This window comes from Alosa alosa, chromosome 3 (genome assembly GCF_017589495.1).
Source record: "Alosa alosa isolate M-15738 ecotype Scorff River chromosome 3, AALO_Geno_1.1, whole genome shotgun sequence".
NCBI lineage: Eukaryota > Metazoa > Chordata > Actinopteri > Clupeiformes > Clupeidae > Alosa > Alosa alosa.
The window spans coordinates 878,058-901,779 of NC_063191.1; the positions used below are offsets into that span (position 1 = coordinate 878,058).

General features: G+C 42.7%; 1 protein-coding gene across 1 annotated transcript; it reads right to left on the reverse strand.

The window, feature by feature from the left end:
* Positions 1-1,916: 1,916 nt before the first annotated feature.
* phf11 (PHD finger protein 11) lies at positions 1,917-21,782 on the reverse strand. The gene is given in 14 exon segments (XM_048239511.1): positions 1,917-2,492; positions 5,839-5,928; positions 9,255-9,345; positions 9,347-9,521; positions 9,856-9,938; positions 10,556-10,608; positions 11,431-11,462; positions 12,931-12,959; positions 14,302-14,375; positions 15,389-15,490; positions 17,544-17,584; positions 17,816-17,949; positions 20,691-20,795; positions 20,937-21,782. Coding segments are annotated over 14 exon segments (1,206 nt in total). The 5' UTR covers positions 21,048-21,782; the 3' UTR covers positions 1,917-2,406.
* Between the last annotated feature and the right edge of the window lie 1,940 nt (positions 21,783-23,722).

Genomic DNA, 23,722 nt, shown 5'->3' on the forward strand with positions numbered 1-23,722 from the left:
ATTGAGTAAATATACTCAAGTAATGTCCCCCACTGCCCCTTTGACATATCTCATCCTCCCAGCATATAAAAACATATATATCCCATCCACCTATGTGACATACATCTCATCCTCCCAGCATATAAAAACATATATATCCCATCCACACAGCATTACCCCATTCAGCACACAGACACATCACATTAAGACCCTCACACAGACACATCCCGTGTGAGAAACTACGAGCAACTGAGGTGGTGGTGACCGTATCACAGCTTGTTCTGCAATATGATGGCGGTGGGGACAAAACTTTTCTTTAGTCCAGTTCAGTGCTCTGTATCTGCGGCTGGAAGTAGCGTGCAGAACTGGTTCAGGAGATGGTCTGTCAGCTGCTATTGCATGTGCCAGCCGTGTGAGTCATTCATGTCTGATAGGCTGGGTGTGGGGAGACAGATTATCTTGGAGGCAATATGTGTGATTTTAGTGAGTTTGTTTTTGCTGGTGGGGGTTAGCATTGTGTGGAACCAGGGTGAGCAGTAGGGTGGGGGGCAACAGAGACTGCTTTCAGTTTGTGTATGACATGTAGTAGGACATAATGATACATACACTATAATTTCGTACCTCTCATTGCTTTCATTGCGTGCAACTTTACCAAACAGTATAGAAAGTAAAGCCCCTCTCCTTGCCCCACTCTCTCTCCCTCTCTCGCTCAATGGACACGCACAACTCGGCCTGCACAATCCAAAAAACATTCACAATCGTCAAGACGCATAGAAGACAGTTAGCTAAATTACTATTAAATCCGCTTAGCATCATTAGCATGCTGCACATATTTGTTTAAAACTCTTGGATTTAAGTTGACTGATCATCTCAATGTTTCCAAAAGGGCACAAGGAGAACAGTATTAGCTTGAAACTTAAACACACTTAAACACACTTCAATATCCTACCTTGGAACACCAGAGGATTAGAATAAAATATATAATATATCTGTATTATTTTATATCCTGATGTAAAAAGAGAGAATACTGCATATATATGATATTTATGACTGCACACTTTATGCAGATTAGCCTATAACCTAGGCCTACTATTTCTATTACAACTCTACCTCTTTAATTCAGCTGTCTGGTTGAGGCCTGGAAATATTGTAAACAAAGTAGCATAGTTGGCTAGCTTATAGTCTACTGGCTGGACTGTTCAGTTTCCCCAAGATAGAGCAACATAATCCGTTCGCTCCGAACATTGGGAAAGCGGGTTCATTTGAATGGAACTTGCAGCAGCGCTTTAGAACTTCTGCAGCATTCTGAAAAGCTGTATAATAGACTAATGATAGGCTACTTTCAAAATAGTTATGAAAATCATTGAGTTTTGGCCGGTAAAAAATATGCTTTGGCTATTAGGCCAAAAAGTTACTCGTGACTACAACCATGGTGACCATAGAATGGAACGCAAACACACATAACAATATCAGCGGCAACTGAACAACACGGCTTTGTCCGTAGGAGAGTCGACAAGCCAAGTGTTTCTGGAAATTCATTATTTAGTTGACGTTTAAAAAAAAAAACATAGTCCAGTATTTCTTTTGAAATTGAAATGAAGTATGGACTGGACTATGTTTTTTTTTTTTTTTTTTAAACGGCGAAGAAATTGTGAACTTTCCCCTAAAGATGGCAGCAAAGATGGCAACATTTCCGGAAAGGTACTGGCTTGATGAAATTCATTCTAGACTCTATCCCACCACATAAAGACCTCGATACTTCGGTTTGGCTTTAGGAGCCTCTACCACTACCACGTAAGTGTAATGTTGTTTGGAACTGTAGAAGAGGTATAAAAATAGCGTTTTTGTAGCGAAATAATATGCCCTTCTCACTTCCACGCTAACGAAGTTTTGACTAAAAAACGGTAACATCGAACTTTCTCAAAACACATCCTAATGACATGATTTGGATGTCAACTCAACGTATGTACTCCCAATCATCCGTAAATTGATCTAAAGTGCATTTTACTCCGGACAATTCCTTTAAGGTGGGAGGACTATTCCTAGCTTTAGAAGAAACAGTTGGGGAAACAGTCTTAGAGGACACAGTTTAGGAGACAATCTTAAAGGAGACAGTTTGGGAGACAGTCTTAGACCAGACCTCTAGATCAGTGGGAGACTAGAGCAGTCAACTAGTCTTAGACCAGTCCTCTAGATCAGTGGGAGACTAGACCAGTCCTCTAGATGAGTGGGAGACTAGACCAGTCCTCTAGTCTTACACCAGTCCTCTAGATCAGTGGGAGACTAGACCAGTCCTCTAGATGAGTGGGAGGCAGTTGGTCTGTGGTCACTTCTGGTCTCTGCTGGTCTGTGGTAACTTCTGGTCTCTGCTGGTCTCTGCTGGTCTGTGGTCTCTGCTGGTCTGTGGTCATTGCTGTTCTCTGCTGGTCATTGCTGGTCTGTGGTCAGAGAGCGTCTAGCTGCTTTCAGTGCTTCTCTCCTCAGCTGCAGGTCCCTCAGATTCACTTTAAAGTCTAAATACAAACACACATTTAAACAATTTCACTCAGACAAACATAGTTACACTCAGACAAACACAACTACACTGAGACAAACACAATTACAATTGACCTGTCACTAAGCCCCGCCCCCCATTGTTACCGTGTGAAAACTCAGACAAACAAACCAGACTTGATTAGAAATACATTGTGGACAATGGCAGCTGACAGTATATGAAAGCAGGCTTTGAGGACGTTTTGATCGATAAAAGGATTTACTTTCCTCCAGAAGCTATCAAAAGGGACTTAATTATGCTATGGAGGGGTGTATTCAAAACTTTAGAATACATACAAGGTGACAAGCAGTAGGCGAGTAGCTGTGCAAATCACTGTGCAAAAACCACTGACGTCAATGCTAGCTAGCTAGCTAGTGGAAGATTGATACTAAGATATGTTAGGTTACGTTAATATTTGATGTAGTAAGAATATAGTAGTTGGTTAATGAGCATTTTCATCTTGGGATTTAACAGGGAACCTGTGCCCACGCCTACATTACGTCGAGCTGTTGCAAACGCGAGAGACGTCCTGTAGGCTACTGTTGATGAAAATATACCCCGTTTTCTAGCCTCTCTTGGTACCGGCTATCAGTATTACACGTCCCCCATGCAAAACGTTTGACCATGGTTATCCGTCAGGGTTTTTTTTGAGTTAATAAACTCCATAAATAGCCATTAAATAGTCATTTTATGCCTCATCCCTGTTGTTTCCTATGGAGTTGTCCGAGCTGATGTTGAGGCTGGACTGTCATTGGCTCATCAGCGTTCTAAGGGTGGTGCTTGGCGACAGGTCAATTACACTCAGACAAACACAGTTACACTCAAGACAAACACAGTTACATTTAGACACACACAGTTACATTTAGACACAAACACAGTTACATTTAGACACACATGTTACATTTAGACACACACAGTTACATTTAGACACAAACACAGTTACATTTAGACACACACAGTTACATTTAGACACACAGTTACATTTAGACACACACTGTGTGTGTCTAAATGTAACACACACTGTGTGTATCTAAATGTAACTGTGTTTGTCTGAGTCTAACTGATGCTTCTAATGAGGTGTGGGATATGAGATGCTCGTTATGAGATGCTTGTTATGAGGTGGTCGTTAAGAGGTTCTCATTATGAGATGCTTGTTATGAGGTGCTCGTTATGAGGTGCTTGTTAAGAGATGCTCGTTATGAGATGCTCGTTCTTATGGCCCCCTAAGTTCCTTATGATTTACCGTTATGATTTTTGGCACACCCTACTGGCTGTGAGTGGTAGGGGTGCTGTTACCTGCCGTATTCTATGTTTGCTCCCTAACCAGGTGATCCAATTAGCCAGGATGCGGTGCACCTGGCCAGCCTCTTCAAAAGGCCCATTCTGGACCTGGTCTGCAGAGCATTTTCTGGGTTTTTCCTGCTGGTTGCTACCACCTCGTCGTCGTCATTTTTGCCGGTTTTCAAGCCTGCTTTTTGCCCTTTGTAGGGAACGTAAATAAATACCTTAACCCTTTAGGCACCAGAGTTTGATTTTGACATCTTCATTTCAAAAGGCTATATCTTAAAAGTGATAAGAGATAGAGACTTTCTGTAAATTAGAGAAATATTAATGATGACCCAAAGTGTATGTAGGAATTAAATGTTCATATCTAATTTGCATATTATGACGTCATATGGCGGCCGCCATCTTGGATTATAGAATTTTCATGAAAGTCGCATGTTTGAATGATAAAATGCACCACTTCTTTCCCCCCAAAATGTCCCTCACCTTCTGTATGCTATATTGCACAATACTGAATGCTCAGGTAAATAGTAAGTAGTAAACAAACTGTGTAAATCATTACTAATAAATGGCAGAAACAAACCGAATGCATGTAGCGGTAGACTGGCCTTTTGCTGTAGAGAATTTCCATTTACTACATACAGTAGGCACTCTGATTCCATGTATGGGGCACATATATATTATTCAGATGACACAAAAACACAAGTAGACAAGACCTGTTGAGTTCAAAAGCTCATTTGCCATGGCAAGGCACAGATCAGGAGTGAGATGACGAGACAAGACAAGAGACAATGTTAGTATTTGTTTTTTTTTTTGTTTTTTTCTTTTGTTGTTTTTGTTTTTTTCCTTAGCTGACAAAGACACACACATCACAAGGACATGAACACACAAAAAGGAACACATAGTGTATGTCCTAAATGATCAGGGAAATAGATAGTAAATCAACAGTGTAAATCATTACTAATAAATGGCTGACCAAAAAAAATTATGTAGCAGGCCTTTTGCTGTAGAGATAATGACTCCCTATCCCTATCCATACAGGGCCGGCATTCCCATCATCTTGTGATAGACTATGCATGACCTAATGTGTGTGTGTGTGTGTGTGGGAGAGGGAGAGAGCGTGTCACCACCTCCACCATACGAGCAGCATGGCCAGATCTGCCTCAAGGCCGCCGAGTGGAGAGAATTTGGCGCGAGCTTCGACTAGGCCTACTGTCATTCTCATTGCGACTCCCCACACTGCCACTCGCCCCCTAACTGTCCTATGAGCACTTCGACCTCGCCTAACATACCCAGTGGCATTAGACAAAGGCTCCACCACGTTACTGTCGCCGATTGACAGGAGAGGCACACCGGGTCAGAAGACAAAGGAGCTAGCGCTACATGGACATTACCTCCCAGCCTCGCTCACACCACTAACACACCTGCTAACTTCCCCGATGAACACCGACCCCTGAAACATTATTCCCAACACTGACATTGGGCAAAGGACCATCTACATTGGGCAAAGGATTCAACGTTTGTGCTTGGCGTAAGCTAAACTCTCACTTTGTCCAGCTGCACCATTGCAAGGCAGGGACGCATCTGAAGCCTGGTCACTAAACGAATCACCGTCATTTTCTGAAGGCAGATATTCCCCTTCAGAATCAGGATCCGTGAATAGAAGACCCAACACTTAATTTCGGGTAAACTTTTTTGATGCCATTAGACGATAATCTAATGCAAATACTCGCTGACGTTGACAACATCGCTCTGATAAAGTGGCTCACACGCACACTAGCTCCGCTATTGCACACACTGATTCAATGCTCATTGTTATGAGATGTTCGTTATGAGATGCTAGTTGTTATGAGATGCTCGTTATGAGATGGTCATTATGAGATGCTTGTTATGAGATGGTCGTAATGAGATGGTTGTTATGAGATGGTCGTTATGAGATGGTCGTTATGAGGGGCTCGTTATGAGATGCTTGTTATGAGGTTGTTGTTATGAGGTGCTCGTTATGAGATGCTTCTTATGAGATGCTTGTAAGGATTTCTTACCCTCCTCCAGCTGAGCTATGATCTCTTCTGAGTGCCCAAAAGCCTGGAGCACTCTCAGGCCAACCACAAAGTCTGAAAAACACACCAACACTACTCACAGTTTAAATCAACATTACTCAAACTACACACCAACTCTACACAAAACACCTACACTGTTCCCAGTTTAAATCCGGGTTGGTGGTAGTGTAGTGGTTAAGGAGCTGGGCTAGCATGCAGTAGCCTGAAGGTTGTTCAAGGAGTTCAATCCCTGGCTTCCACCGTTGTGCCCTTGAGCAAGGCACTTAGCCCAAGTTGCTCTGGGGACAATGTAGTCCCTTGTAATATAGTTAACATGTATAACATATGTAAGTCACTTTAGACAACAGGGAATGTAAATATAAATAAATGTAAATCAGCACCACTACCAAAACTATACACCAACACTACATAACCTAAACACCAACACTACATAACCTAAACACCAACACTACATAACCTATACACCAACACTACATAACCTAAACACCAACACTACATAACCTATACACCAACACTACTCCACCTAAACACCAACACTACATAACCTAAACACCAACACTACATAACGTATACACCAACACTACATAACGTATACACCAACACTACATAACGTATACACCAACACTACTCCACCTAAACACCAACACTACATAACGTATACACCAACACTACATAACCTAAACACCAACACTACATAACCTAAACACCAACACTACATAACCTAAACACCAACACTACATAACCTAAACACCAACACTACATAACGTATACACCAACACTACTCCACCTAAACACCAACACTACATAACCTAAACACCAACACTACATAACGTATACACCAACACTACATAACCTAAACACCAACACTACATAACCTAAACACCAACACTACATAACCTAAACACTACTCCACCTAAACACCAACACTACATAACCTAAACACCAACACTACATAACCTAAACACCAACACTACATAACGTATACACCAACACTACATAACCTAAACACCAACACTACATAACGTATACACCAACACTACTCAACCTAAACACTACTCAACTTAAACACCAACACTCCTCAACCTAAACACCAACACTACTCAACCTATACACCAACACTACTCAACCTATACACCAAAACTACTCAACCTATACACCAACACTACATAACCTATACACCAACACTACATAACGTATACACCAACACTACATAACCTAAACACCAACACTACATAACGTATACACCAACACTACTCAACCTAAACACTACTCAACTTAAACACCAACACTCCTCAACCTAAACACCAACACTACTCAACCTAAACACTACTCAACTTAAACACCAACACTACATAACCTATACACCAACACTACATAACCTATACACCAACACTACATAACCTAAACACCAACACTACATAACGTATACACCAACACTACATAACCTATACACCAACACTACATAACCTATACACCAACACTACATAACCTAAACACCAACACTACATAACCTAAACACCAACACTACATAACGTAAACACCAACACTACATAACGTATACACCAACACTACATAACCTATACACCAACACTACATAACCTAAACACCAACACTACATAACGTATACACCAACACTACTCACACTAAACACCAACACTACATAACCTAAACACCAACACTACATAACGTATACACCAACACTACATAACCTAAACACCAACACTACATAACGTATACACCAACACTACATAACCTAAACACCAACACTACATAACCTAAACACCAACACTACATAACGTATACACCAACACTACTCACACTAAACACCAACACTACATAACCTAAACACCAACACTACATAACGTATACACCAACACTACATAACCTAAACACCAACACTACATAACCTAAACACCAACACTACATAACCTAAACACCAACACTACATAACCTAAACACCAACACTACATAACCTATACACCAACACTACATAACCTAAACACCAACACTACATAACGTATACACCAACACTACTCAACCTAAACACTACTCAACTTAAACACCAACACTCCTCAACCTAAACACCAACACTACTCAACCTAAACACTACTCAACTTAAACACCAACACTCCTCAACCTAAACACCAACACTACTCAACCTAAACACTACTCAACCTAAACACTACTCAACTTAAACACCAACACTACTCAACCTAAACACTACACACACTAAACACCAACACTACTCAACCTAAACACCAACACTAAACAACCTTAACACCAACATTACACACACTAAACACCAACACTACTAAACACCAACACTACTCAACCTAAACACCAACACTACACACAGTTTAAATCAGCACCACTACCAAAACTATACACCAACACTACACAACCTAAATACCAACACTACATAACCTAAACACCAACAATACTCAACCTAAACACCAACACTACTCACACTAAACACCAACACTACATAACCTAAACACCAACAATACTCAACCTAAACACCAACACTACTCACACTAAACACCAACACTACACAACCTAAATACCAACACTACATAACCTAAACACCAACACTACTTAACCTAAACACCAACACTACTCACAGTAAACACCAACACTACACAACCTAAATACCAACACTACACAACCTAAACACCAACAATACTCAACCTAAACACCAACACTACTCAACCCAAACACTACTTAACCTAAACACTAAAACTACTCTACCTAAACACTACTCAACCTAAACACCAACACTACTCAACCTAAACACTACTCAACCTAAACACCAACACTACTCAACCTAAACACTACTCAACCTAAACACCAACATTACACACACTAAACACCAACACTACTAAACACCAACACTACTCAACCTACACACCAACACTACACACAGTTTAAATCAGCACCACTACCAAAACTATACACAAACACTACACAACCTAAATACCAACACTACATAACCTAAACACCAACACTACTCACACTAAACACCAACACTACACAACCTAAATACCAACACTACATAACCTAAACACCAACAATACTCAACCTAAACACCAACACTACTCACACTAAACACCAACACTACTCAACCTAAACATTACTCAACCTAAACACCAACCTAAATACTCAACCTAAACACCAACACTACTCCACCTAAACACCAACACTACTCCACCTAAACACCAACACTACTCAACCTAAACACCAACACCTATCAACCTAAACACTACTCAACCTAAACACCAAAACTACTATATAGTGTATCGTGTGTGTGTGTGTGTGTGCATAGTGTGTATATAGTGTGTGTGTATAGTGTGTGTGTGTGTGTGTATATAGTGTGTGTATGTGTGTGTGTGTGTGTGTACCCTCTGCGCTGGCCCTCTGCTCCTGGATGCGTTGGGCCAGGTTGTTCAGGTCAGCGGAGATGCAGCTAAAGATGGCCTCCGTGCAGCCAGCCTCCCTGCAGTAGCGCCAGAATGCCTCTGCCCGCCCCACACGCTCCAGGGGGGCATCTGCTGGGCCGGGGGTATTTGCTGGGCTGGAGGCATCTACCGGGCTGGGGGCATCTGCTGGGCTTGGGGCATCTGCTGGACAGGGGGCCAGAGTGGACACTGGGACTTCTGGTGGCAAAGCTGTAGGGAGATGATTTCAGGTCAGGGGGTGTTAGGTGGTACCTGGGGAAGTGTGTGTGTGTGTGGGGGTTGTTAGGTGGTACCTGGGGAGGTGTGTGTGTGTGGGGGGGGGGGGGGTTGTTAGGTGGTACCTGGGGGAGGTGTGTGTGTGTGTGGGTGGTGTTAGGTGGTACCCTGGGGAGGTGTGTGTGTGTGTGTGGGGGGTGTTAGGTGGTACCTGGGGAAGTGTGTGTGTGTGTGTGTGGGGGTTGTTAGGTGGTACCTGGGGGGTGTGTGTGTGGGGGGTTGTTAGGTGGCACCTGGGGAGGTGTGTGTGGGGGTTGTTAGGTGGTACCTGGGGAGGTGTGTGTGTGTGTGTGGGGGTTCTCTTCCATTCAAAGATGACGCCCTGGGAAGCAAACTCTCTGATGCCTCATCCTGAGGAGAATACCAAACAGTAATCAGACCAGCGCTACCATGGATACAGAGCAGAGCTACCATGGATACAGAGCAGAGCTACCATGGAAACAGAGCAAAGCTACCATTCACTCTATGGACCCTTTCAACAGAGTTCCATTATCAGCATCATAGTTGGCTCCACAAGACTTCCGTTTTAACATTCCATATGTTATCTTAATGCAGAGGAAGTAGATTGGGGCCCAAATAGAACGTTCAAGCATTGTTTTTGTTTTTATTGTTGAAAGGGTCTATACCTGCTCACTCACTCTGCACCTGATTCTGTTTTAAATTTCCTTGTGTATGATGTGTTAGTATATGTGTATTATGTGTTGTTGGATGTGTATTATGTGTTAGTAGATGTGTATTATGTGTTAGTAGATGTGTATTATGTGTTGTTATGTTTTGTTAGATTTGTATTATGTGTTGTTAGATGTGTATAATGTTTTGTTAGATGTGTATTATGTGTTGTTAGATGTGTATTATTTGTTAGTAGATGCATATTATGTGTTAGTAGATGTGTATTATGTGTTGTTAGATGTGTATTATGTGTTGTTAGATGTGTATTATACGTTGTTAATGTGTGTGACTGAACTCACTGATTCGATATCTGTGTCATCTCCATCAAGACCTAGACAGGAGCTAGACATGTCTGAGAGAGAAGAGAGAGAGAGAGAGAGAGAGAGACAGAGAGAGAGAGAGAGAGAGAGAGAGAGAAAGAGAGAGAGAGACAGACAGAGAGAGAGAGAGACAGAGAGAAAGAGAGAGGGAAGAGAGAGAGAGAGAACAGAGAGAAAGAGAGAGGGAAGAGAGAGAGAGAGAGAGACAGAGAGAAAGAGAGAGGGAAGAGAGAGAACAAGTCATCATTTACTTCATCATGGTCTCTAATCTGGCAACTGAAACATGTAGCGTAGCATAGTGGCTAAGGATGCAGTCGCCTGAAAAAGTAGCATGGCTTAGCAACCCGTAACCAGGCACGGGAGGCCTGGCAAGCTTTTGAGTTTTGCCATGTTAACCTATGGAGCCTGCCGGCCTGTGGGTCATTAAAGGAGCTTATTTGGATGTGTGGTGCCCTAACTCACGTAAACACATAGTGAAATAACATGTTGCACTATAGAAACATTATATAATTTGGAACCGTATTATTCTAATTATAAAAAATGGCATATTGCATGTGAACTATTGAAACACACTCAGCACACAGTGTACACACAGAGAGGTGAAGCACACACTAATCCCGGGCGTAGTGAGCTGCCTGCTACAGCGGTGCTCGGGGAGCAGTGAGGGGTTAGGTGCCTTGCTCAAGGGCACAGCCGTTCCTACTGGTCGGGGTTCGAACCGGCAACCCTCCGGTTACAAGTCCCAAGCGCTAACCAGTAGGCCCCGACTGTCCCATGTGTGCGTGTGTGTCTGCCTGGGAGTAGTCACGTCTAAAAGGGCGTAAGTGTTTTGTGTGTGTGTGTATATTTCTTACCTGTGCGCTGTTTGGATGACGTTGTAGTTTCTCTGTACAAACACACAAAGTAGCATAATTTAAAGGGATACTTCACTGATTAGCATTAAGCTTTCTATAAAGATATGTAGAAACCCGTTAGTATCTTCGAATCACCATGCCCTCCCTCATGTCCCCCTGAGACGAGACATGTATTTTTTGTCCAGAAAAATACCTCCGATAAGATAAAAATCATCATTTTGCATCATCTGAGGTTTTTGGTCAGAAGATGGAGACTACATTGCTAGTTACGCATATTTTCAACCTGCCCATGGGTGTAACCTCACTCCCCAGAATTGTTAGTGTCCGCCATCTTTATTTTAAGCTAAGCTAACAGGCTAGGCTCTTGCTCTGCGGAGTTAAGCTAAGCTAACAGGCTAGGCTCTTGCTCTGCGGAGTTAAGCTGAGCTAACAGTCTAGGCTCTTGGTCTAGCCCAGTAGCCTAAAGTAGCCCAGTAGCCTAGCATAGCCCAGTAGCCTAAGCGTTAAGTAGCACATCCCTGCTGAAAAAACAGCTAGAAACCAGCTTATGCTGTGAGCTGGTTTTAGCTAGTTTTAACTGGTCTTTGCTGGTTTTCTTCCAGCTCTTGCTGGTCTTTGCTGATGTAGCTGGTTGGGCCACCAGCTGGATATGCTGGCGCGACCATCTGAGGGAAGCTGGTCATGCTAGTGTGACCAGCCTGTTGTGTGGGATACAGCTGGTGTGAGATGGTCATGCTGGCGACCAGCCTGTCAAAGCTGGTCATTCTGTTTGCTAGAATGACCAACATAAGCTGGCATGGCCAGTTAAACCAGCAGTGTAGACCAGCAACACCAGCTAAAATGACCATCTTAAGGTGGTACGACAAGTAAAACCAGTTGAATTACCATCATATGATGGGTAAAACCAGCTGAAGGTATATTTTAAATGCGTGGAGATATGTAAAATGCAATTTTCATGTGAGCGAGTAGCCTGATGATGTGCTGGTGGTAAGGTTTGCAAAATTTTTGAAAGATTGAGTGCAACATAAAACAATGATGGTTCTAATTTTAGAATCCTTATAAATGGGGTGTGTGATGGTTTTAATTTTAGAATCCTTATTAATGGCTACATGTTACATTAATGAGTCCTTCTGTGTGCTTGGCTACTTCCTGAGGGAGGGGCTTGGTAGGGCAGTTAGGCTTCCTGGGGAGGGGCTTGGTAGGGCAGTTAGGCTTCCTGGGGAGGGGCTTGGTAGGGCAGCGAAGAGCAGTGAAAGGCAGGGAATTCTGGGAGTTGTTGGGTTTAATCCACATGAGCCAAAACACATTTTGCCTTTTTCTCGGTCAAGAAGACACTGACTTCAATGATGACTCAACATTTCTACTACATAAATGACCCAATTTAAATACACATTCATCTTCCCAGCGATGGAATGCTCCTTTAACCATCAGTATAGCTCTGAGCAGCATTGTAAAGTGTGTGTCTGTGTGTGTGTGTGTGTCTGTGTGTGTGGTGATTACCTGTCAGTTGTGTTCTCAGGACCTTTGGACTGCAGAAAAACAAATGTTATTATTTATTAGTGTTTATTTGGACTGCAGAAAAACAAATGTTATTATTTATTAGTGTTTATTTGGACTGCAGAAAAACAAATTTTATTATTTATTAGTGTTTATTCATTTGGCTTTCCTTCACTCCGTCTTTACATCATGATCTCCCTCTGCTTACTGTCCTTGTGTGTGTTGTGTGTGTGTGTGTGTGTGTGTGTGTGTGTGTGTGTGTGTGTGTGCATGTATATGTGTGTGTGTGTGTGTGTACGTATGTGTGTGTGTGCGTGTGTGCATTTGTGTGTGTGTATGTGTGTCTGTGTGCGTGTATGTGTGAGTGTATATGTGTATGTGTGTGAGTGTGTGTGTGTGTGTGTGTGTATGTATGTGTGTGTGTGTGTGTGTGAGTGGGTGTGTGCGTGTGTGTGTATGTGTGTGTGTGTGTGTGTGTGTGTGAGACGGTGTGTGCCTGTGTGTGTATGTGTGTGTGCGTGTGTCTGTGCGTGTGTGTGTATGTGTATGTGTGTGTGTGTGTGTATCAGTGTTGCGCGGGTTTGGTCACAATCGGCCCGATATTTTAATCAACCCGACCGCAACTCGGACCGCGAATATTAATTAGGACAAAATTATACCCGACCCGCTTCAAGGATTAGAACACTAGGATAAGATTTGAAGGCCATGGACATACATCTTTCTTTCGAAAACAGAAAGGGTGAGGCTAGGTAGGCTAGAGAGATACATTGCTGGTCAAAACGTTAGCGTAAGAACTGGTTTATAATGCTGAATGAAGCACAAAGCTTTATTAAAGCACATCCACTGTTTAAAGGCACAAACACAACGAACTGTAACTTTTATGCATGCACGAACCTATACATACCGGTAGATATAACTGTGTAGTCTGTGCCATAACATTTATTCCTGCAGGCTGCCCGTTTTGGCTGTCATACTTTTAAATGGCTTCGCAAGAAGTAGGCCTACATAGACCATAACTTGTACTACTGTCATCTTCTCCCAATATTTCCCATAGCCTATATAGCTTTTCCTGAAGGGGTGTCTCTATTATTTTAACTCGCGTCTTCAGCTTCTTTACTGTTGACTTTACTGTATTGATGCTTTACTGTATTGATGCTAGCCTTCTCGTGATATTTTAAGTAGGCCTATTTGTAGAAAATATATATTTAATTCATTTTAACTGACCCGCCCGCAAATGACCCGAATATCATTAAAATATTTTGTTTACGACCGTTTACGTTTAATTTCGGGCAGACCGCGCAACACTGGTGTGTATGTATGCATATGTGTGTATGTGTGTGTGTGTGTGTGTGTGTGTGTGTGTGTGTGTCTGACCTGCATCATAGGCTGTGGGCTGTCCTCAAGGTCCGACTCCACAGGTGGTCTCAGAAGACAGTCCTCCTCATCATCTTCAGAGAGACACACACACACACACACAGATGACACACAGATGACACACACACACACACATACAGATAATACACACACACACACATAATGTGTACACACACACACACACACACACACACACACACACACACACACACACACACACACACAGACACACACACACACAAAGACCACGACTGCTGGAAGAGATGTCAGACACACACACACATGCATACACACACACATACACACTCACACACATGTAGGGATGTAACGATTACTGGTATAATGGTAAACCGTGATAAAAATGTTGACGATAACAGTTACCGTTTTCATTTCAAATATCATGATTATCACGGTTGATTACCGCGGTGTGGAAACCGTGTGTTTAATCCTTCCCAGCTTCATCCAAGCCTGCTTTTGACATACAGTAGGCCTGGTACAATGAAACAAAACTGGTACCCTACAGATTCTGTTCTCTACTTGATGGATTTAACTGTGGCACAAAGCCAATTAAACATGACCAAGGAAAAAGTAAATGGCACGACACACAATGCCACGGTAACATTATGCCATGAATTAAGAATGCTCAGCTCAGCCAGGTTTGTTTGTGCAGTCAGGATGTAGGCCTATGAATGTGAATGAAAATATGCCCTTCTCCAGTAGCAATAGGCCACCTTAAAATGCACCAGAATAAAGGAATCTACTCAGTAACAATGTTTTACCCTCCCTCAGCACCCACCAGCGTCCCTGGTTAAATGTTTCACTTTTGATAAGGTTTTGTCTATATTTTGTAATATAGTAAATAGTGTCACACTTTTTGAAACTATTTCAGCTTGTGTCGGCCTATTAGTGCTTTCTGAACATATTGAACACACTTTTAAAAAATACCGTGATAATACCGAAAACCGTGATCATTTTGAACACTATAACCGTGAGGTTACATTTTCATATCGTTACATCGCTACACACAGGGATACATATACAGACCCCGACAGAGAGGCCTGCTGCGAAGCAGGAAGTGATGTCAGACCTGAGTCCGGGAGCCTCCTCTTCCTGCTGACTGTTGACATAGCAGTGGGCTTGGCCTTTGACCCCTCTCTTGGGTTGGCTGCTCCTCCATTCTGAGCTGCTGCTGGGGTTGTTGTGACAACATGACAATAGTAAACATTCCACACTGGCGGATCACAGAGCAGAACTGTTCCAGAACACCGAGGGACATGGAACTATGGACATGGAACTATGGGAGAACTATTGAGACTCTCTCAACTGCAAGTGCTGTCTAATAAGGTGTGGAACTATGGGAGAACTATTGAGACTCTCTCAACTGCAAGTGCTGTCTAATAAGGTGTGGAACTACAGTATGGGAGAACTATGGAGACTCTCTCAACTGCAGGTGCTGTCTTATGAGGTGTGGAACTATGGGAGAACTAACTGCAGGTGCTGTCTAATGAGGTGTGGAACTATGGGAGAACTAACTGTAGGTGCTGTCTAATAAGGTGTGGAACTATGGGAGAACTAACTGCAGGTGCTGTCTAATAAGGTGTGGAACTATGGGAGAACTAACTGCAGGTGCTGTCTAATAAGGTGTGGAACTATGGGAAAACTAACTGCAGGTGCTGTCTAATAAGGTGTGGAACTATGGGAGAACTAACTGCAGGTGCTGTCTAATAAGGTGTGGTTTTCCTTGCATTCCTTGAGGCAGACAAGTGACTATGTGATATGCAGAGAATAGTGCTGACTCACAATCAATATTATGGGATGCAGGCTCCAATGGCAGGATAGACTGAGGGTTGCATTGGGGTATGGTGCTTAAAGGGGTAATAGAATGGCATTGGGGTATTGTGCTTAAAGGGGTGACAGAATGGCTGAACAGAGTTTCCCAAAACTAGCATAGTTAACAATCCAGATAGCAAACTAGCATAGGTAACAATCCAGATAGCAAACCAGCATAGTTAACAATCCAGACTGGATTGACCCGTTATGCTAGTGCTGTGCATAGTTAACAATCCAGATAGCAAACACCCGTTGGCCCAACGTTGGTGTTGGATGACAGTGTCGGAGGTGAAATTTCAACGGTGAAACAACGTCACACCAACGTCAGCCCCTCAAGCAATTGTATATTGAATGTTGGTTTATAGTCATGTTCGGCACCAAAGCCAACGTGTCACTTAGACGTCAACAAAAATACAATTATTACACGAGGTACATGCAACAGCGTTTCAGAAAACATTAAAGAAATGTCTGAATGAATAGTTTGTGAAAGAGGGATGCTTTGTATTTGCCTATCATAACAAGAGGATTTACAATGTGGAAACACTGTCAGGCCCATGTCAGCCCACCGACTGGCTGTTTGTAACTGCGGCTAGAAAATCGTGTTTCATCATATCTCGATATTGTCGCAAATGCAATTAATCATTCAGCCCTACTACATTTCCCAACTCCCAGCAGGCCTTGTTCATTCAACTTTGCATGCAGGCAGGTGTTCCTCCTAGTGAGAATGGATATTGATGCTATTTCTTGAATTTCCCCTTGGGTATCAATAAAGTATCTATCTATCTATCTGACGCTCATCGCGAACCAGCTTGCGACTCCATGTTACAATGGACTTCACATTCTGGTGAGTATGAAGCTACTGCATGTGTATATGCTTTGTTGGTTTGATGTATGTCTAAGCTAAAAGGTTATAACCTTGCCATGTTGCAGTGATAATCTACAAGTGGTAGTGGAGTGTAGTGGAGTGTAGTTAGCTTGCTAGCTTGCTGACATGCCAACGTCAAATAGCTTACACAACATTTGAGACGTGTTTTGAGATTACAATAAAAGGCTTTTTTAAAATGTACACTGTCTATTTCTCGTGTGTGTGTGGAGTGTGTGTGTGCATTTCAGGAGTGTGTGGAGGTGGGCTGGTGTGTGTGTACATTTCAGGAGTGTGTGCAAGTGTGCTGGTGTGTGTGTGAACATTTCAGGAGTGTGTGCAAGTGTGCTGGTGTGTGTGTGTACATTTCAGGAGTGTGTGTAAGTGGGCTTGTGTGTGTGTGTGTGTACATGTGTACACAAGGCAACGCTTACCAGAACACAGAACACTAATGACACAGAACCACCCAGTAGAACCCAAGGCAACGCTTACCAGAACACAGAACACTAATGACACAGAACCAGCCAGTAGAACCCAAGGCAACGCTTACCAGATCCATTGGCCTTCTCATAGTGATATGCACAAAATAACCTGCAAAACAGCCCAGAACACACACACACACACACACACACACACATTGTCAAAAGCAGTCAGAAAACTGTAGTTATTTTGTGTTGTTGGTCTAAGAGCGTGTGTGTGTGTGCACGCGAGTGTGTGCGAGTGAGTGTGTGTGTGTGTGTGTGTGTGTGTGTGTGTGTGTGTGTGTGTGTGTGTGTGTGTGTGTGTGTGTGTGTGTGTGTGTGTGTGTGTGTGTGTACTTACTGATAGACCCCCTTGGTCTGGTTCTCTATGGTGCGTGCGTTGGACTTGACAGCACAGGGGTAGTGATAGGACCGAGGACATCGCTTCACCTCACAGCCAGCAGTGGCTCCAGTGTTCTTACACCCGTGACACTTCTAACACACACACACCACACACACACACACACACACACACACACCACACACACACACACACACCACACACATACACACACACACACACACACACACACACACACACACACACACACACACACACACCACACATACACTCACACACATACACCATACATCGCAAACAAACACACACACACACACACCACACACACATCAGACTTTTAATCGGACTGAAATTAATCTGATTAAAGATTTTAACCAAACTTTTTACAGGACGCTAAATAACAATTGGCGTTTTATCTGCGTTTACATGGAACAAGCTGATAGATAGATAGATGGATTTAAATAGATAGATATCGTGAATCATAAGGCTTGTTATAAGTGAATTGTAAGGCTGCTTTATAAGTGAATTGTAAGGCTGCTTTATAAGTGAATTGTAAGGCTGATTTATAAGTGAATTGTAAGGCTGATTTATAAGTGAATCATAAGGCTCGTTATAAGGGAATCGTAAGGCTGATTTATAAGTGAATTGGGTAACACTTTATTTTAATGTGTCGCTGTTACAGTGTACCTACCTAATTAGGTCCAGTGGTACAACCTGTGTAACAACATGTACTATCAGGTACTGTCATTGTACTTGCATTATGTATTTGTGAGTACCTACATATAGTTGTTACATTGTAATACTGAGTGCTTTTACAAAACTTTGCCAATTTGCCTACATTTTCATCAGAGGCAAAGAGCTGACCTGAGACCTGCTGGATGGGGTAAATCTGGTCATGATAGATTTGATATGCAAAGCATGCTTAGCTCCAGTCAAGGCCTCATTGTCTTCAGTGTACATGTAACATGCTCTTCACCCTGCTGACGCATGACTGCACTGCAACCTACAGCAACAATCACATAGTGAAATTTGCTGACTTATTACAACTCTGGTGGGTCTCATCACTAAGGGCTTACGAGACTCAATACAGGTTGGAGGTCGCACCATCTGACCACGTGGTGCAGGGACAACAACCTCCTGCTGAACGGCCAGCAAGACCAAAGAGATTGTTGTTGACTTCCGGAGAGGTCACACCCAACACCTGCCACTGACCATCGACGGTGCTGTGGTGGAGAGAGCGAGCAGCACCAAATTCCTGGGGTGCACATCAGTGAAGACCTCTCCTGGACCACCAACACTGCATCACTGGCTAAGAGAGCTCAGCCAGCCTGTACTTCCCTCGGAAACTCAGGAAGCAGCAAGTGCTCCACCAGCCATCATGACCACATTCTACCGAGGCACCATTGAGAGCATCCTCTCCAGCTGTATCGCCAGTGTGGGGCTGAAGCTGCACTGAATACAACAGGAAAGCCCTGCAGCGCATAGTGAACACAGCTGGAAGGATTATTGGTGCTTCACTCCCCTCCCTGAAGGACATTTACACCACCCACCTCACCAAGCCATGCACCAAAAATTGTGAGTGATGCAAGTCACCCCGGCCACAATCTGTTTGATCTACTGCCCTCTGGGAAGAGGTACAGAAGCCTGCGCCCCGCACTACCAGACTCACCAACAGCTTCATACACCAAGCTGTAAGGATGCTGAACTCTCTCCTCCTCTCCCCCCCACCCTCAACTACATAACATCCTGGACATTGACCCAAAATGGTCACTGCACTACTCCACTTGCACATTTGCACACTTGTACACTTTACAACTTGGTGTTGTTGTCCTGAAAACACAACACTTCTGCTGCTCTTACATAACTTGCACCACTATGCCACTTTCTTTCTTACTTAGGGTCAAACAGAACTACCCAAGCCTTTTATTGGCCTGACTTTGCACTAGTATTTTATTGACTGTCTATGCACAATTTCAACCAAATTTTGCTGCTCTTATTTTTTCATTATTATATGTGCCCTCTTATTTACTTACTTTTTTGTTTACTTGAATGTTATGTTTGTCTGTGGACCTAAATTGGCAAAATATGTCTTGTCTTCACCGTGGGATAGTGAGAAACGTAATTTCGATCTCTTTGTATGTCTGGAACATGTGAAGAAATTGACAATAAAGCTGACTTTGACTTTGACTTTGAACAGTTGTGCTGAAAGAACCTTAGTTGAGTTTGGTATTAGTGGAATAAACCTATTAAGTGTACCAGTTAATTACTTACATGTACATATGACATGTATGTTGTGTCTTTGATGTAGTGAATTAGTAGACCTGTTCCAAGACATTGAAGACATAACATACATGTCATATGTACATGTAAGCAATTAACTGGTACACTTAATAGGTTTATTCCACTGTACCAGAGTAACAAGGTTGTAGCAGCACAGCTGTTACATGTACACTGAAGACAATGAGGCCTTGACTGAGCTAAGAATGGTTTGTATATCAAATCTATCATGACCCGATTTACCCCATCCAGCAGGTCTCAGGTCAGCTCTTTTGCCTCTGATGAAAATTTAGGCAAATTGGCAAAGTTTTGTAAAAGCACTCAGTATTACAATGTAACAACTATATGTAGGTACCCACAAATACATAATGCAAGTACAATGATAGTACCTGATAGTACATATTGTTACACAGGTTGTACCACTGTACCTAATTAGGTAGGTACACTGTAACAGCGACACATTAAAATAAAGTGTTACCGTGAATTGTAAGGCTGCTTTATAAGTGAATCATAAGGCTGCTTTTACAAGTGAATAGTAAGGCTATTTACTGTAATAGTAAGGCTCGTTATAAGTGAATCATAAGGCTGCTGTATTTACCAGTTTCTTGCCCCTTCTGCTCTCCTGTTTCACGTCCTCTACCGAGAATCCGAAGAGGTCGTCAAACACCGGGGAGTTTTTACAGTAAATACCGGATGCGTACAGCTAAAGACACAAACACAGACAGGCGCTCTTTTAGTGGAATGAAACAACATCAAGCCGAACGAACTAATGCCCGTAGCCTGATCGCTGCAGGGGCACTTCTGAAGGAGAGCTCAGTCCACGGGAATGTGCTGTTCAACTCACCAGACAGTTCTCATGCGCAGTAATGTCGTCTTTTGTCGCGAGCGCTCCCGTCACCGAATCCTCTTCGGACTTCCAGCACAACACGCAACGAAGCAGGCTGCTGGAAGACATTTTTGCACCGGACAAAGAAGAACCCTCGAGCACCGGACTCCACTCTTATTCTTGACGCCAAGCGTCGTTACCGCGTCCTCAAAGCGTCTCGGAAGGCGGCGCTTCCATTTAAAAATCGGCTGCGCGTCAAAAAGTTGGGCCATGCCCATTTGTACGCAAATGAATCCGTTAAACACAATCCAATGAAAGCAAGGTAGGCTTCTAGGAACTTAGCGTATGCTCAGAATTGGCTCCTTTTTCTGGGAAGACATTTTGATTTTTTTTTTTAATCTAACATAGTTTTTGTTCCAAAAAGCAGCCAACGCCTTAACCACAGGTCTCGGTTATCCGCGTCTGATTAGTCAGCTGTCGAAAACAACGTGACGCCAACAAAAACGGACGCTGACAGCTGCGAAAAATAGACCTACGACTAGTGTGAACATATGGTGCCTACAACACAAATTTTCGTTTAAACGATCTCTTCCACGACTACCTGGAGTCCATAAAACAAGCAAAACTAGAATTTGGAGAAAGATATTGACTGTTGGTAATGGTAGCTAGGCCTATCTGGTGAGGATTTGAGATTGCATTGAGTAGCCTAATTTAAATAAAACAAGATTTCGAAAGGGCTTGCATTGTTTAATGGCTATTCATATTTTCGTATGCTGTTACATACACGCCTACAATGTTGTAGCCCTACATTTGTGAGAAACACTTAAAACAAGTAAAAACGAACTGACTATGAGCTCCAAAGTGATTGAACGTTTTGAATGAAACGTCCACACACGTCTGAACGAGGGGGGGCATCGCGTTTAAACGCCGTGCCGCGAGTCTGGCGCGGCAGTCGCGTCGCGGGCGCAGAGACTTCAGTTTCGCTTTCCATTTCCCGCTCTCTCCTCTCCTACGCTAAGCGCCGCGTCCGCCCCACTCCACGCCCACAGCGGTAGATATGCTTATGGGATTTGGCAGACGCGACATACAAACACAATACAATAGTTACATTTACAGTTTTTTATGATTGCTTAAGCACATTTTTTGTAACTATGGCTTTTTTTGCAAAACTCTACACACAAATAGGAAAACCTTTCACCCAATCAGCAAAACATTGTAGTTCTCCTGCAAAAGCTAATACACCATGTTTTCGTATCAGTACACACAAGCCATCGCAATAATAAGCACACAATGTGCCAACTACACACTGATGGTCTGAATAAAAAACACATCTGGCTTTTGCTTTCTCTGTGCACAAGGTAGACTATGTCAGTTTGAGGTCATACTTTTGTCATAGTTCTATAAACATACAGGGATCCAAACTTCAAGTATTGGTGTTTATTTACACACATCAAAACAAACAAAAGTGTGTTTTTCCAAGTCAAAACACAAAATAGCAATTTCACTGAGACAAAACAAATCAGTCTACATCGGGTCGTCTCTCTCAAAATGTCGTCTACATCACATGCAATGTCCTAGTCCAAGGCACCGGGGAAAATATCTTCTGGAATGCCGTATCCAGGCCTGACATGACAACATCCCCACATGTAGACTGTGTTTTTTTTGCTGTAAAAGGACTATTTCTTACTCTTCTCACTCTTCCTGTTCCCTCCATTGTGCCCATTGTACATTACCTGTGGCTTATTTATGGTGCTTAGGCTGATTGCAAAGTGAACTAATTGCAGTTTTCACATGACAAAGTGTGCCAGAGAGTTGGCAAAATAGTGTAAGTGCAGTGAATTGTACCTACAGTTGTGCAAAGTGTGTGTTACAAAATTGCAAACTGAGTACAAAGCAGTGTTTGTGTTTTTAGTTTTGCGAACTCAGTGAGTGGTTTTGCTATAAGTATCAATAGTTTTAGAAATTGTGCTATAAGAATCACGGTTGTGTTTAAGCATTCAGAAAAAACTGTAACAGTGAACAATTCAAAATGTTGGCAAGACTAGCCTACATACGGCGCTTATCTTGAATTTCCCCTGGGGATCAATAAAGTATCTATCTATCTATCTATCTATCTATCTATCTATCTATCTAATGAGAATAGCAACAATAAGACTAGCCTACATTAATGAGAATAGCAATAAGACTAGCTTACATTAATGAGAATAGCAATACTAAACAAAATGTCAGTTCACTCAATAGCCTAATAAAAATAAACAAATATATAGCCTACACTACTATAATATTATACAAACCATAACACACAAGAAACACTTAATTAAGTATAAGTATATATACTCTTTTGATCCCGTGAAGGAAATTTGGTCTCTGCATTTATCCCAATCCATGAATTAGTGAAACACACTCAGCACACAGTGTACACACAGTGAGGTGAAGCACACACTAATCCCAAGCAGTGAGCTGCCTGCTACAGCCGGGCGGGGGGAGCAGTGAGGGGTTAGGTGCCTTGCTCAAGGGCACTTCAGCCGTGCCTACTGGTCGGGGTTCAAACCGGCAACCCTCCGGTTACAAGTCTGAAACGCTAACCAGTAGGCCACGGCTGCCCCCCAATTAACTAAGTGTATGTTGATCACATAGGTCAGGGACGTCACTAGGATTGAAAGAAAGGCTTAGCCCCCAGCTGTAGGTAAAATGTCATCACAGGGCTTCAATAAATTTTAGGTGGGCCTACCCTTTGAGGCCTAGGCTATTTTCAGTGTAATTGTACTATTACAGTAAGCTCATTGTAAGGGCCGTCTGTTATA